Here is a 16,150-nt window from a genome sequence, read left to right as displayed (position 1 = left end):
CTCTCAACCAATCTGAATAAATAAGTAACATAAACTAAGTACCGCTAAAAAGCATTAATAATACGCAGTCTATTAAAATTAAAGCAGTCCAATAATATTTAAACACAATTACGATATATCTATCGACTTCTTTTACCGTGCGGAAAAAATGTGGTATAATAGTTAAGAGGGCTCTTCGACTGATATTAAAATCTTTAATAATACTTTATTACTTTATATATACGGAGGAAGGCTATTTATATAAACAGTTATTAGAAATTAACTTCCCCGTTTTTGTAAGCCATAGTCACCCTATTCGCAATAACAAAAACACTTTGTAAGTATACTTATGTACCTAGTGCTATATAAATCTGGCGAAAGATGGAATTTTTACTTTTTTTTCAGAAAACTTCGAATCACTTAGCTTTAATTGTAATTCTAATGAAACTATATATACTGTTTCTAGGTGTCTACATTGTATGGCATTGCCAGAACTTTCTCCGAACGGCAAAAAATGAAATTCAGTATAAATGTGAATAGACAACGCAAATCGTATGAACAATAAGTAATTTAAATTAATAAAGTTAAAATATATAAAATTGCTTTCTACATCAACTATGTCTGTTTTGATCTACAAGTTCGAAAATATGAACATACAGCTTTTCAAGCTGTGTATTATATATGTCAAGGTTATATAAGGATATTTAGGACATGTTTACAGAGCCAAAATCTCACTGCACCATAACACCCAAAGTTTGGTTCAAATTCATTTCGAATTTGAATATTCATTTGTAAATTGGGGCAAAGTAGGCCACATCTCCGATGCAGCGAGATTTTAGAGCCCTAAAATAATAAAATTCATTTGAATTGAATATTAAAATTAAATGTTATAGCTGTATTTTTGCCATTTACTTTATAAACGTGGCTAACTCGGAATGAAACCTTAACAACGGATTATCAATAAATTAATTTATACAATTCATCCCTATCAGGGTGATAAAACCCCGATTATATCAATTAATAACAACTAAATTCAATTTAAGTTACTGGTGAATTATCAAAACTGATACATCCCAGTAACAAACTAATGGAAACTAGAATTTTGTTTATTCATGGCTCGTGAGTCGATAAACAATCACAACACATTGTTATAATAATATTTTGACTTAGGTTTTAGTCCTTGAATTCAAAATAAATAAGGTCTAAAATTAAATAATACATAAGCAGTTTGAATTATGTCACATTATTTATGCCTATCATATAATAATATGGAATAAGTAAAGAAAAATAAATTTTAATTTACATTATCACTATTATTAACAATTTTTTGTATCTAATATTCACCTTCCTTATTACTAACTTCTCTCACATTCATGTTATTATTATAAAATTAAACTTATATTAAAAGAGAATGTAATATAAAATAAGAAATATGGACAATTCATTATAGAACAAAATTCCAGCTAAAATAAGATGTGTCAATGGTTAGGCCTTTCATAAAAAATACAATAAAAAGACTACTCAAATAATCTAAAACATATTACCTTTATTATATAAGGATGTACACTTGTGGTCCCGATCTTTTGGTTTTTAATGCAGAATTAAATATATTACATATTACAAAAGCAAAATAAAATTCATCACATTTTACAGCTTTTTTGTTTTCAAGAATAAAGAATTTAACTTTCTATTGCATTAGAACAAAATTTTCTATTAGCTTTTTAACTGTTTGCTTCTCTTTTTTCTCGAACAATCTTTTTATTGAAAAAAAAGTGAGTTCTATAGTTTTCGACTATATTATATTTCTATTTTTATGAACAAGTAGTCTTTATTAAACTCTCATTTGTTTATATCAGTAAAACAATTCAGCTAAGCAACTTTATTCAAATATAGGCCTAATATGACAATTTCCACCCATACTGAACACTATACATGTCTTTTAAAATAATCTGTTTAAAAATTAACCCAACCGGTAAACAACCATTAATTTCTAAAATTATAATACTAAATATAAAAAGTAAAAATAGCCTTTAAAAAAGCACTTTGAGCCAAATTATTGACAATTGAGGCAGGCGGTTTATTAGACGGTACCTCTAATGACTAAAAGGGAAAAAGCATTAACGTATGCTTATAATTAAACGAAATGTCAACTCCTAAATCGTTGTACATTTGAGCTCTAAAAACTTTTTAAACATACTACGTTGGCAGCAGTTTTACCAAAAAAAATTTAATTCTTGAAAGTTGCTTCATCAACATAAAAAAAATATTGTCACTTTTTTCTGTTGGTTTATTGGTCCATTGGAAAATAAACCCATCATAATAGGTTAAAGCTAGTCGAGTTTAATATGGAATAATATAATACTTTAATTTATATTTTCGCCATTTACCAAATTATAAAATAATGGACTAATTACGTTTTCTAAAAGAAAATTTCGTTAGAGAATTGACGTGAACGCCGCCAAAGTTAAACATTGTATTATACATATAAATTCCTTACGTCATTACACGTTACTGTACATGTAAGTAGTAATTATATCTTGTTTATACATTGACCATTTTGCAGCCCCAAAACCTGTTAATGTCTCAAAATCTTGCCACAAAAAAAAACAATCGACTTGTGAGCACCGATTTACAGCGCTGGTGATTACAGTGACCAAATGATTTTTTATAGCATAGGGCACAAACGAGCTTCCGGTTCACCTGATGGTAAGTAATTACCGCCGCCAATGAGCACCTACAACACCAAAGGAGTTGTAAGTGTGTTGCCGACTATTTAAGAACAACCTCTTTTCTTGAAGGTTTCAATATCGTATCTGTTCGGAAATACTATTTCTGGAAGGTGATTACACAAGATGTTTGAAATTTTGGTACCGCAAAAAGATTACGTAAACTTGTCCTAATAAATACAAAATGGTTATCAGTGAGCAAGCTACCACTGTGAATAGGGTATCTAATTAGCGTGGATGACAAGGTAGCAATTCCACGTAATTGGCAGGGAACAGACCAAAAACACCGTGGGGCCCGAGACCTTGCCACCAGCCGGCGTCGATCTGCTCGATGTGCGTGATGATGTCGCCGGGGTCAAATGTAATCTCAGATTCGTCCGCTAAAAATTAAATTTATACAATCAGGGTAAGATATGGCTGTAAAATTACAAGACTTGTAATTTATTTATAAATTCTTATTCATTTCTAATATGGTTGTACATGTTTACAATAATACAGATTAATTTTTAAATACAAATTTGGGATAATAGAGTGACCACCAGCATATGCTATGCTAATTGTGTCAAAGGCAAATAGTCAAATTAGTATTTGTAGACCTGCAGCACCCGTTAACGAGTATGATGGATGAGACAGCCATCACTGCACTCAATCACATTAGAGGGAACACAAAGACTCGGCCCACCACGTCGCCACAAGTTTGAACTTTATAGCCTATTTGAACGGCAGAAATAATAAAACAATTTGCAGTAAATTTAAGAGATACCACATACAATACTATGAATGACATTATTAAATAATCAAGGGAGGATTTTATTTATAGCTATATACATACCGGCTTGATAGTCGTATAGCGCTCTTGCCGTTAGTCCAGGATCTTCATCTAGATCCTCGTATATTGTGCCTTCGTCCTCTACAGCTTCTGGAGATACATCTGTAACGCAAATCGACTATGATTGAGAAACAAAAAAAAGAGTAATTTATAACACGATAAAAATACTTAAATTATTAATTGTATCTCAAGATGGAGAATAAATAAAATTGTAATCCATTTGGTTTACAATTTTGATTAGGAATATTAACATCATAAATATATACAAAATTATTTTTGAGACACCAAGATGAATGCCACAATACATATGGAATTTAGATATGCACTCAGTCGAGTGGATATCAAAACATAAATTTTGAATTTTTAATACTAAAAATGTTTTCAATTATGCTGTTTGGAATCTAATGTCTAATCTGGGAATATTGTTCAGTTTCATAAATAGCACTGTAGTAATAGGTATGCTTTTTAATCGTCAAACTTATAGAATATAATTTATAAATATATGTAGTACCTTCATAAGTGGTAGTGCCATTCTGTTCTTTCTTATAATTGACGTTCTCTATAACTGTATTCTGCCTGCTGAGTTCCGATCGTTCGTTTTCCTCCGCAATATTATTCTTACTATACGGCGACCGTTTGATCGTACTGAACTTGTTATCACTGTCATCATCATCATTCTCGTTCGAACTAGAATATGACGCATCGAACATATCATTCTCTAGAATATTCTGTTTTATCATCGGCTCGCTCTGCTTCAACGAGTCAGCTTCTATATCTCTGTATGTATTCTCGTTTTGTTTGTATTCCGAATAGTTTATGGCGCTGAACGATCCCGGCTCATTCTCTGTACTTGGACTCAGATCGGCTGAGGGATCTATGATAGGCTCGTATTGTATCTGCGAAGGACTTTCTAGACTCATTTTTATTTTGTCTATATTCTTTAACGGGCTTGTTTTGGTTGATTCGACGGGTTCTTCTTGTAGTGTCGACTTCGTTTCGACTTTAGACGGAGACCGCACAGGGGGCGAGGTCGGAGTTGGCGAAGCGTTTTGCGGTTGACTAAATGTGTTTATGCGTTGTGCTATCACTGAGCTACGGACTGGTTTCTCTGGCACACTTGTGTTCGACCTGAAAACCGTCGGTATTATATTTTAATAGTGTATGAAAGAATTTATCTATACATTTTACAAAATAAGTCGTTGAGCATGTTCAGATTGTCCCAGTACTTTTATCTGTACTGCAGCATATTTATTTTTAAACTGAGAAATAATAATGTATAAAGTTCATTCTCATAACGGATTTTATACTTTATCATTTACGTGATTAGCTTACAGGTTTCTACCTGTTTTTTAATTTTTAAATTCATGACCACAGTATTTACTTTATAGTATCTTCGCTATAGCTTATGCTCTCTCCATAAATGATACTACTCTATGTACCCACTAGTATAAAGGCGGTCCAAAGTATGACATTGAAGAAGAGAGAGGGAATGCGTGAGAGGGATACAAAATTTTGTGACGTCATACAAATTCAAAACCTTACATAGAACACGAAACATAATATGTAACTATAAATAAAACTTAATTTATGTATAGCCCTTGAACTTTTTAGCAGAGTAGCAAGTCTCAAGTCAAGTCGCGTTGAGTGCACATGTTTACCTGTTAGCCATCTGTCCCTGCGCGAGGTTCTGTTGGAACATAGCGCGGGCGGCTGACGTGGAGGCGCCGATTAACTGCCGAGCCTCCGCTGACCGCTGCCGCCGTACAGCATCACTGGCACCAGCACCCGCACCAACAGCACCCGGCGCCGCAATCGTACTGCAAATCGATAAGAGGCATCTTAGTCGTCAGGAATGACAACGCAATGGTAATACGAGTTTCAGAAGATAACATTATTAAATAGGTGAGAGTTACTGCTTACCATGAGTATTAATTTATAAAAGTTCATTATTACTCACTTTTGCTGCTCTGTCTGTGCTCGCTTTGCCGCTTCCAGTTCATCTCTCTTCCTGACATCTTCCTCAGCTTTCCTTTTCTCCTATAACAAAGTTACGGGATTTTTACATACAATAAATTAAATTCTGACTTAGAAAAAATAATTTTATAAACTGTAATTAGGATCAAAATTTTCTACTCAACTTTTTAGTGCTAATTGACTCATTATTGGCAGTTTGTGTGCTATGTTATAATTCTATATCCAACCATGAGCAACATTTTCTACACACAATAAATTTTACAAAAAATAAATTCCAAACAATACTAGAAAACAAAACTTTCAAAAGTAAATTAAAAAGTTTTACTCCATTTATTTCCTAAATATAAACAGCAAAGATATGAAAATTTGCTCACTTCTTCCCTCCTTTTCCTCTCAGCTTCTACTCGCTTTTTTTCCTCTTGCTCCTCTTTCAACCAAAACTGATCCCTTTCCTTTGAATTAATTTCTTGAACTACAACAAAAACAAAATTTGTATATAAAATGTTTGTATATAAAATTGCACTACGTGTATACAAATAAGTGTAGAACCAAGACTATTAAGTCAATCAAATCAGAAGCAAGGCTACTTTCCCAGGCAACTTAAAGCGACGTTACTTTTCCAAAAAATTGTATATCTTGAGAGGCCAGGATTCCGTGAGCGGTTATATGTTCGAGCTATATGGATATATCTGTGTAGAATGTGAATTTGTTCATTGGCATTTTTCGCACAGCTAGTAGTGGAACATAGGCCAATTTACCATTTCAGTTATCCAAAAAAAAATAAAAGCTGCTGCTGTTTAAAGTTAATCGAAACCACATATAAGGTTTACCACATTAGTGTCGCAACTCGCTTGTCATTCAAAGTCCTTTAAAAACACATTTAATAACCACTAACTAACCTCTTCTTAAACGACTCCTCTGCCTTCTAATCACTTCAGACACTTTCACAGATGACATAATTTAATAACTAATTACTTTGAAATAAACACAGAATACATTTTTATATACAGCAACAATACTCTAGCTACGAACAGGGCTTCTCGTGACGAATGTTTGCGTTTAAAAATTGCATACAATCGATAAACAAACCGACATCGCAATTGTTATTGCTAATGTTTCAAAACAATAAACTAATGAATTTATTAGCACACGGAACCATTTGCATCGGTAATAGGCACAGCTTGATTAAATTGCTACGTACAACGTCGAATGAACGCGTCCTAATCTGGTGGTTTACTACCTCGAACTTATTGGGCTCAAAAAGAGGTGAGACCTTAAAATAGGCATTATATAGCCATATAAATTTATTTATAAACATTTAATATTACGCAGGTTTAGCCGTGAGCTACTGCTACTACCGAGCCGTAACTAAGTAATCCGAAAGTTTACTTAGACAGTATTTATGAAATTAAATATATTTTCTCAAGAAAAGTGGAAAATTGACAATAAGTTTGATATAAAATGCTCGGTCACGTGATCAATTGAGTTTAAAATGTACAATTCGTTTTTGTTAAAAATTGATCAGTATCACGAGGGATGGGCTTTGGTGCCCGGGATTACTATTTCATCCTAATCATCCTTTTTTGTACAAACGGTGATGAGGATGAAAATTCCCGCACAAAATGCGGGAATCGAACCCACAGCTATCGGCAGGTCACAGGTACAAAGGCAAAGGCAATATAAATATAAAAATTATTGCGGGGCCTTATCTAGTACTAAGCACCATTGGTTTTGCTTCTCAGGAAAACATGAACTAAAACTCGCTCGCTAGCATGCTAATTGTCATGCGACTTTTATGAGGAAATACCTGTACCCATTAGTAGATCCACAATGACTTGTGGTAATGGTAATAGATCTATGGTGATGGTGTTCTAGCGGTTTAGCAATCCGATGGTCGCAGTTTCGATTCCTCTCACGGTACAAATATTTGTATTTATGAGTATGATTGTTTCGGTGGTTTCTATGTATTTTATATATGTATCACAACAAAAATAGTAAAAATATTTATATCAGTTATCTAGTAAGAGCGTTGGGTACTTTTTTTTACAAGTGCTATAATTTCACTTTTTCTATCCCAGATTAATCAGTGGCTTAATGAAAACCTAGAAGATTTATTTAAGATTGAAACAACATTGCAAAAATAGCTTTACAAATACTTAGTAATGAGATAATCAAGTTTTTTTTATTAAATGGCAAAGTACCCACTGTGACACGTGATCCACTGTACCCTACGCTCCCCTGCCCACAACACAAGCTCTGCTTCCCATGGGACTAGATAGCGCTGTGTGAATTATTCAGGGATATTATTATAATATGTAATATTAATTTACCTGGATTCACTTTTTTATAAACAGTACCAACAGGCCCGCTAGGTGGCAACTCTTCTTGCCTGCTGGTTTTAAAATTGAACGACGATCCGGCTTTAGCCAACTTATCCAATATAACCTTCTCATCAAGGTCGTCTTCTGTCCGCGCATGCATTGTCATATGGAAGCCAGTGAAAAACTGAGCAACATGCTTGATGTGGTTTGCACAGGTTCCCTTGCGGACCGTTGGAGCACCTTCGCCCTTAAAAAAGAGATTTATTTAGCAATACCTACAATATTGCTCCGAAATAGCTGGACCAATTTTGACGGGACTTTTATTGGCAGATAGCTGATGTAATGGAGTAACTTAGGCTACTTTTATTTTAGAAAAATTCAAAACTTTTTTGTTAAATTCCATACGGACGAAGTCGCAGGTACAGCTAGTCTTTCATAAAAGACTAAATAGCAATAGCTTGAGTGTTCAAATTCTCCCAAAAATCTTTGTAATAAAGATATCTGTATCCTGAATACTTTTTGCTGTTTTTATTTTGATACTTTAAGGGAATACTTTCTTAGGTTAATGGGACAAAAAGTCCCCCGCAATCCCCCAATACTAAATCATCCCTTGACTAGAAACTTCACTACCATTCTATATTAAAACTAATTTGGACCTATAGCATTCAATTATAGGGTTCAACTGTAAAGGGCTCAAAATAATATCTTGAAGCAGCTTAATAATGCAAGTTTGCAAAACCATCTGAGGCTCATGAGTATTTCAATATAAACACAGTGTCTTGGGCTACTGTGTTAAAAGCAGTGCTGCTCTAAATACAAGAGACAGCTCATAAGTCATCCCAATGTGCTGGCCAACCAACTGATAGTCTCCAACATATATATGTCGCCTTAAAAGGCATAAGTCACTGAAACCCAATGACTATTCAAGACCACATAAAAAGACTGATGATTCTACTGGAAATCACACTCTACCCGCGACTCTAGTCTTCAACTGATTGCAAGATGAACACAGGAAAAAAAACAATAATAATATATTAATTATTACTAAGATTAGCAAACCAGCTATATGTTTTTAACTTTATTATCTTATCTCTTTTAGTAAATTCAAATTGTAACTTTTGTAAATTCTATTAGACTGTAATATCATAACATTTAATTTAGAATTATATAAACTTGGAATATATTAATGAGGAATATGAACATCCTTTGCTCATATTCATCACATTCACAGTTTTATACTATTGTAAATGTTGTCATATTTCAGAAATATCGTACACATGAAGATTCAAACAAAGACTATTTTTATTATATACAAGCTCATTTGAAAAGAATATAAGTCTCTTGTCAGTTCTTCTCAGATCGAAAGTAGTCTGAACTGATAGTAGATCTGACATATCATAAGAGTCTGTAATAGACCTATATGAATAAAGATATTCCGATTTGTTTTGATTATTGTCTATTTATTGGATGTTGGTAGCTTAGTAATTGTTCCTTAAAGAAAATAATAGTGGAAGTATAACAACCGTCATGTTCTTATTCCCCAAGGATGTCTGTGCCAAACCAGGTGTTGTGTGCTGTCTGACATATGTAGTTTACATTTTGAAATATAGAAAAAATAAAGTTAAAAATATAGTAGAAATTCACAATTCATCAAACTTCTTGTAAATATCAGCAAGAAAAGGATATTATTCTGTTTAAAAATTTATATAATATTGCGTGTATGTAACTACATTCAGAAGGAAACTGAGCCAAAATTACTTACTGTTATCCTATATACAAAGTAAACAGGAAAGTTTATTCCTTAATACACATATGACATAAATTATGAAATTATCCTCAATATTTTTTTTTATTACTTGATTATTTTGAAGATTTACTCTTCTAACAAACAAATGAGTTTCCAACTCAATCCTGAGTAATAGAAAAATATGAGACAAAAGATTAAGAGCTTAATAGGACTCATACTAATATTATAAATTTAAAAGATCTGTCTTTAAATGTGTTTCCTATCACATATCTAAATAGCTGAACAGATTTTCATGAAATTTGTAACGAAAATTGATGAATTATGGGGATTTTCTGTTATCTAAAAAAGAGACAATTTTAGAGGTAAAATGTAGTATCAAAAAATACAGATTTTATTATTCTTCTAGTAGTAAGTAGTATTATTTTTTTCAGAAAATGCATAATTGATATAGAGTAATTTTACGCCCATATCAGAACTAATCATGATAATATGCTATTAAATTGAAATAGGAAACAATAAACTGATTGTGTTAACTTCAATTGATAAATAGGTTTATTTACTTTGAATAGAAAAGATAAGATGAAAAATATAATAATTAAGAAGCTGGTGTAAGAAGTGTGTATAGACAATACCTATGGATTCTATCTTATCAGTTAGGAGACATACCTGCCAGTTGATAAGCACATACTTAGATATGCTACCATTTGGAACATCCACCTTTAAGAATGCATACTGAATTTTACCACTATTGAAATCATCAATGAGTTCCATCAGACCGCCATCCCCTTTACTGATGAATTTTAGGTCGTTCGTTAAACCATCATATCCAAACAAAGCCCTGCAATTAAATATATTTTTTTAATAGAATACACATTACAATAATTTATAAACTAAATAAGTAAGTAGATACTTAAGTTCTAGGTATATTTTATTACAGAAATAAATTGTTTCACATAACTTTATGTCAGCAGAATCAAAAATTCTCACTCGAGTCGGTTACATAGTACAGATTTTTATCTTCACCAAAAACGAGACATTAACAGTTTCTTGGACAATTGTTTTGAATTATTACTCATAAGGCAGCCAGGCGCATGCCAAGGTAATGAATATAAAGTGCTTATTTAATCAGGAGATGCTCTATTGCCTGTTTAATGTTAATTCCGTCCTCAAGTAGGTCGGCACCACGAAGCAAGGAAAGCAAAACGTACCAGTCAGTCTCAGTTTTCTCATCCAGGACATCTTTCCATGCAGCAAGTAACGCCTCCCTATGTCTGTCTAAGTTTATAGCCATTTTACATTATTTGTTAACTGAAATTTCTAGCAAAAACGGAGATATGAAAGCTAATAGCTATCATACACCGACGAGAGCTTGACTCACAACAATTAAACCACAGATTATTTACACAATTTGTGATGTTTGAATGACGTATGCTAAATGGAGTTGCCATTGCATTAAATCAAAATTGAATTCAAAAAGGCGCTACACACGATTTGCATGCTTTCGGTATTAAAGAAAATTGAACGAAATTTGTTTTGTTCTAGGTGTCCTAATTTATAGGATCCAATGAGTATAGGGTTAACAAAATCATTTGTATTAAACCGATATACCCTAAAATTTAGTATGTTCTAATTTAATGCTGGTAATACTGTATTGACCGATATCAAAGAGAGGTGATATGTTTTTAAGTATTATAAAAATTGAAGTATATCAATATCACAACGATGTATCATTAGTATACAAACTATTTAAAAAACTACATTATTATAATAGGCCTTCACTGTCGCACTGGGTAAGGTCTCCTCATATAAATTACATTTAACTGACTATCAGGGCGACATTGATATATTATATAAATTTTTATCTTAAGTTTACCTTCTGCTGTATATTTGTTGAGTTATGACAAATTGCACTTTTAAGACATCACCACATAGATATCAAAATTTTCCTACATTGTTGTTGGTTGGCTGGGTTTTACATTTCTACAATCGAATAAACAAACTCCTTCTATAACAATAATGCAATTTTTCTCACAAAGTTTTATGTGTTGCGCGCGCATTCAAAGTTTATAGCCCTCGGGTGTTGCGTGTACCTACTTTCATCTGCCGCGGCAGTCAACACCGAACCCTTGGCGGGCTAGCGCGATGTTAGCGGCAACATGATGGCATGTTTACGTTGACACAAATAATAATAAACATTGAATAACATGTGGGTTGATGTTAGTGGGCGCGAACGACAGGGTTACATGAAGCAGACCAACGGCTCCTTCATACCAGGGTGAGTGGATTAACAGTTAATAAACACAATACAAATTGGGGTTCATAAGAATTCGGGAAATTGCGATAAGCAAGGGTGCCCATTTAACTTATTGTGTCATTGACACGAAGATGAATGTATGGTTTTTTTTTTATTGTGGCGTATAAAATGAGAATAGGACACATATAGGTATTATGTCATTTTAATATAAGAACAAAAAACTATTTGAAAATACTTAAACCATTTAAACTGTGGTTGAGACATGAAGAATTATTATAGGCAGGTTCAAGATTATAGACATAGTAAAACTATTTTATAAAAATAAATACTACATATATTTTTTCTTTTTTGTATATACTACTGTGGTGGCATACGATTAAAAATTACTGTTCTGTGAAATAACAAAAGAGCATCATGACTCTGTCAGTGACTGTTTACTATCCCCAGTCACAAGTCTATGGTCGTAAGTTCAACACCGGTTGAGTACTCGAATACGAAATATTAGGGTCCACTCTTTTAAAACAATCGTTGCATTGATTTTGTTCGTATAAAATATAAGCTATAACTATTACTCGGACTGTAATAAAAAATCGATTAAAACCTTTATGAAAATTATATGAATGGTTTAGGTAGCACTGTGAAAAATAAGTAACACATATGTTAATAAAAAAATATATTATGTAAACTGCTAAAAATAATACTTCGTTTTGGTTTAATCTCTTCTTCTTGCTATCATAGAGTACATTTATAATAATTATTATTTATTTATTATCAAGCTTACTAGCCCACACAAAATACACACACAAAAATAAAATACAAATAATATCAATATAGACTAGAATTTAGTATAGACATTACAGTCTATAAATATATTACAATATTACCAAGAATTGTCATTTGTCACAACGAAGACCTTAAAGAGATAATAACAAGTGCACCGAGACCGACGACGTTGAGTTAAATTGGTTCGGGGTTATGGTTGATTGGTATGGTTAGCAAACAGTGATGTAACACTGTTGTGTCAAAGTGCGCATAATACCACGGGCCCGGCTATGAGCACAAAAAATCTAATAATTTTGTTAACATTTAAGTATTACTTATACAATATACCTACTAAAAGAACTTTACGTTTACAGACTCTTTTCTCATTTTAATAATTTTTTATGCTTTAATATCAATTTAAAATGTCTTTTTTACGTGTATACCTATAGATACACGTAGAATTTTAATATGTAGGTATTGGCACGTTCCACTGGTTTTGAAGCCCTATCTATATTATAAGTAAGTACAGATAATTTATAATTATAACTTATGAATTTTATTCGTTGTTGAATTCATCTTACATATAAACCCTATATACATCTATCGTCCATACAACGTGAAGCTATGTTTGATAAATATATAACCCCATTCGACGAATTTGCCACAGAGTATAATTAGGCCACTGGGAGCAAGTAATATAGGCAAAGAAATATAAGTTTTTCAACTCGCTTAACCAGCAGTATACAGAAATGAGTACGATATTAGGGTACTTAAAACATCGTAGAGAATCCACCTAGAATTTTGGTATTAATACTAATGCAGTTAATTCCCCAGAGACAAGCGGTCTCTCCTATTAGACTCGCTCTCCCTAGGGGCAGAGAAGCAAGCAAGGACTTGATCGGACCTCTGCAAATATAGAGTAATGGTGCAAAATATAAAATGGAATATTAATACATATATAGGTATATAAAAGGAAGCACTTATGTTTATAAATTTCGTACCTATCATAGATTACCACAATCGAAGAGAACATAATATGACGCTTACAAATATATTTTTACTGAATAACTGTCATACTCACAGAAACACGAAAATATTTCTGTCGAATTTAGGTGAAAAAACGGTGATCTCCATGACAGGTCATAACTCAAATAATTACAAACTAGCATGTCAAACAATACCGAATGCATAGGTAATTTGAATATACGTAAATACGTAATGACACCTTGCGATCTCGTGTCGTGATTTGTTTACAATACTCGATTTTCCCATTACATCGTTCCGTAATCTCACTTCCTCATCTAATTACAGTGGAGTAATAAAATGCGATGGTCTTCCGTGTCTATTCTTTTGTTTTGATAAACGAGCATAGTTTGTGGGCCGTTACATCAGTGATAGATCACAAAATATTCTGCGGATACCCTATTACAAGGGATTGAACCGAAACTGTTGAGTCATTAGTTATACCTACACTTTATGGCCACAAACACACAGAGATTCTCAATGTAACATATCGTAAATTTTTAACTTACACGAGTCTTATACATAATTACGGTAAATAGAAATCAGGTAACAAATGACTCGTTATTTGAAAGTGAACCACAAATAATTTTGTATTCTTATATATTTTTTATTTTTTAACTCTGTAAATACAACATACCTATCATTTGAATTATGCAGCTTTCACCGGCAGACATGGAACATATGTATTTCTCCAGGCTGCACAGACTTTTGTGGGGTTCACTAGTCTTTCCAATGAACGAATTATACGAAGTAGATAAATGTTTATGTATTCCCATATCCGAGTGAAAATACTATATTTCTCTCATACCTAGTCTTTACCAGCGACTTCGCGCGCTTGCCCGATGGTAAGTGATTACTGCCGCCCATGAACACTTTCCCTTTTTTGTAAAATTGTTAAATACCTTGCAAAATTTCAAGTTAGTCCTATTTTCTTGAAAGTTTAATATCGTATCCGTTCGGAAATACCATTAACGTATTTCGCATGGCAGGGGTCCGCCATTTATCCACCTGATCAAGATGGCGATTAACGTAATTACCCGAAATATCAATTTATTGTATTCCATATCAATTTTTCATTGAGTTGTGCGCCATACGAACTGATACCAAACGAACTGACTTTCACATTTATACTATTACGTAAAGAAGGAAATGATGACAAATCATTGTCATCCTACTATCGCTGCCTACTATTATCACACTGACACGGTATATGCGCGTACGTCACTATAAGATATAAAGTTTTATTAACATACTTGTGTCTACTTCTAACACATGATATTAAAATAACTAGGGGTTGAGTGAACGGGTTTGTTAGTAACATTGGTAATATGGACTAATGACCCCATTGCTAGCGATGTACCATGTCAGGATGAGTTCCCCGCAGTTCCCCCTGGAAATCATAGGTCAAGTTCCTTGTGAATTTTCCACAAAGGGACCTCATGCCAACCTTATTATCCTCCACTGGTGCCTCGCCATTGTAAACCATTACCGCATTTTTCTTTTAATAACATCCATTATCATCTCTTATAAAAATATGAATTCCTACTTTTTTGTTTTTCGAACCAACAGAAATGAAAAAATCATAAATGGCGCTGAAAGCTACCAATAATACAGTAATTAAATCCGAGTGTTTCTGAAATTAGCGTGTATTATGCATAAACAAATAGAGAACATTTCATAAATTATATATTTTACTACATACAGGTGTCATACGTAGTTAAGTTCATTATCGTAAACTTTAATCCCACAGAATATACATATAATACACCTACTGTAGTGTATGTGGAAACACTAGCAGTTTATTATCTATCGTCTCGAGCCGAGCGTACACGTACCGCCGTGCGCAAGAGGGAAGGGATTCCCTGCGCAAGCGCCGCGGAGTAAAGACGTGGAGCTATGGCTAACGAGCCGATATTACGTCGATAACAACTTACATACAAGAAGACATAAATAACAAATAAGTGAACACTACATGTGGCGACGAGGCAAAATGGATATAAATAAAGATAAGTACAAAATCATTTAATAAGATATACATATACCTACGGGTACGGAGTAATTACAAATTTAGAAGGATTATGGTGGGGCCGCACGGGGAGCGAATTATATAGACCTATACAGAAAAAACAATAGCTGGGTAACATCGGTTTACGATCGATTTGCGCCAAGTAAGTAGGTACCTAATTATAAATTGTACTTGCTATACCTATAGTGTCTCTAGCTGGTAGGAATAGTCGTATTAATAATCATTGTAGTAATATGTTTACGTATATCCGTGATTTATTATTTTTAATGTATGATAATGGTGTACTGCCTGCGCTGGCGTGGCACTGATGAAGTATGGTAGAATGAGCGGGGGGGATAGGATCGGTTGGCCCGTCGTGGTGGGTTCGTGTTAATTTGTCACGATGGTTTCTGGGGGGAGCCGCGTGGAGGTCCCTCTGGCGTGATACAATGTTAGCAGTGGGATTATTTTAACAATCCCATTCCCCCTTCCGTATTTCCGTGTTGAAATAAAAAATCGGTAATGATTGT

At 33.3% G+C, this 16,150-nt stretch overlaps 2 protein-coding genes across 2 annotated transcripts in view; one reads left to right on the top strand and one right to left on the bottom strand.

Annotated features, from left to right (window-relative positions):
- Positions 1-2,413: 2,413 nt before the first annotated feature.
- LOC131845643 (drebrin-like protein) lies at positions 2,414-10,963 on the bottom strand. The gene is made up of 9 exons (XM_059194728.1): positions 10,785-10,963; positions 10,243-10,414; positions 7,839-8,076; positions 5,883-5,980; positions 5,492-5,571; positions 5,193-5,351; positions 4,046-4,662; positions 3,538-3,636; positions 2,414-3,085 (listed from the first exon to the last, which is right to left on the bottom strand). Exons 1-9 carry the CDS (start codon positions 10,865-10,867, stop codon positions 2,934-2,936), a joined length of 1,698 nt encoding a protein of 565 aa, XP_059050711.1. The 5' UTR covers positions 10,868-10,963; the 3' UTR covers positions 2,414-2,933.
- A 744-nt stretch (positions 10,964-11,707) lies between these two features.
- The window catches only part of LOC131845634 (protein FAM166B-like), a 31,594-nt gene continuing 27,151 nt past the window's right edge, over positions 11,708-16,150 (top strand). Inside the window, exon 1 of the mRNA XM_059194720.1 lies at positions 11,708-11,851. Within this exon, the coding sequence (XP_059050703.1) occupies positions 11,781-11,851 (71 nt within the window). The 5' untranslated portion in view covers positions 11,708-11,780. The remainder of the gene's footprint in view (positions 11,852-16,150) is intronic.

The sequence above is a fragment of the Achroia grisella genome, unplaced genomic scaffold (assembly GCF_030625045.1).
Source record: "Achroia grisella isolate CSIRO2021 unplaced genomic scaffold, CSIRO_AGI_Agris_v1 utg478, whole genome shotgun sequence".
NCBI lineage: Eukaryota > Metazoa > Arthropoda > Insecta > Lepidoptera > Pyralidae > Achroia > Achroia grisella.
Note: the sequence above shows the minus strand (reverse complement) of the source record. Positions and strands in the feature narration are given on the sequence as shown.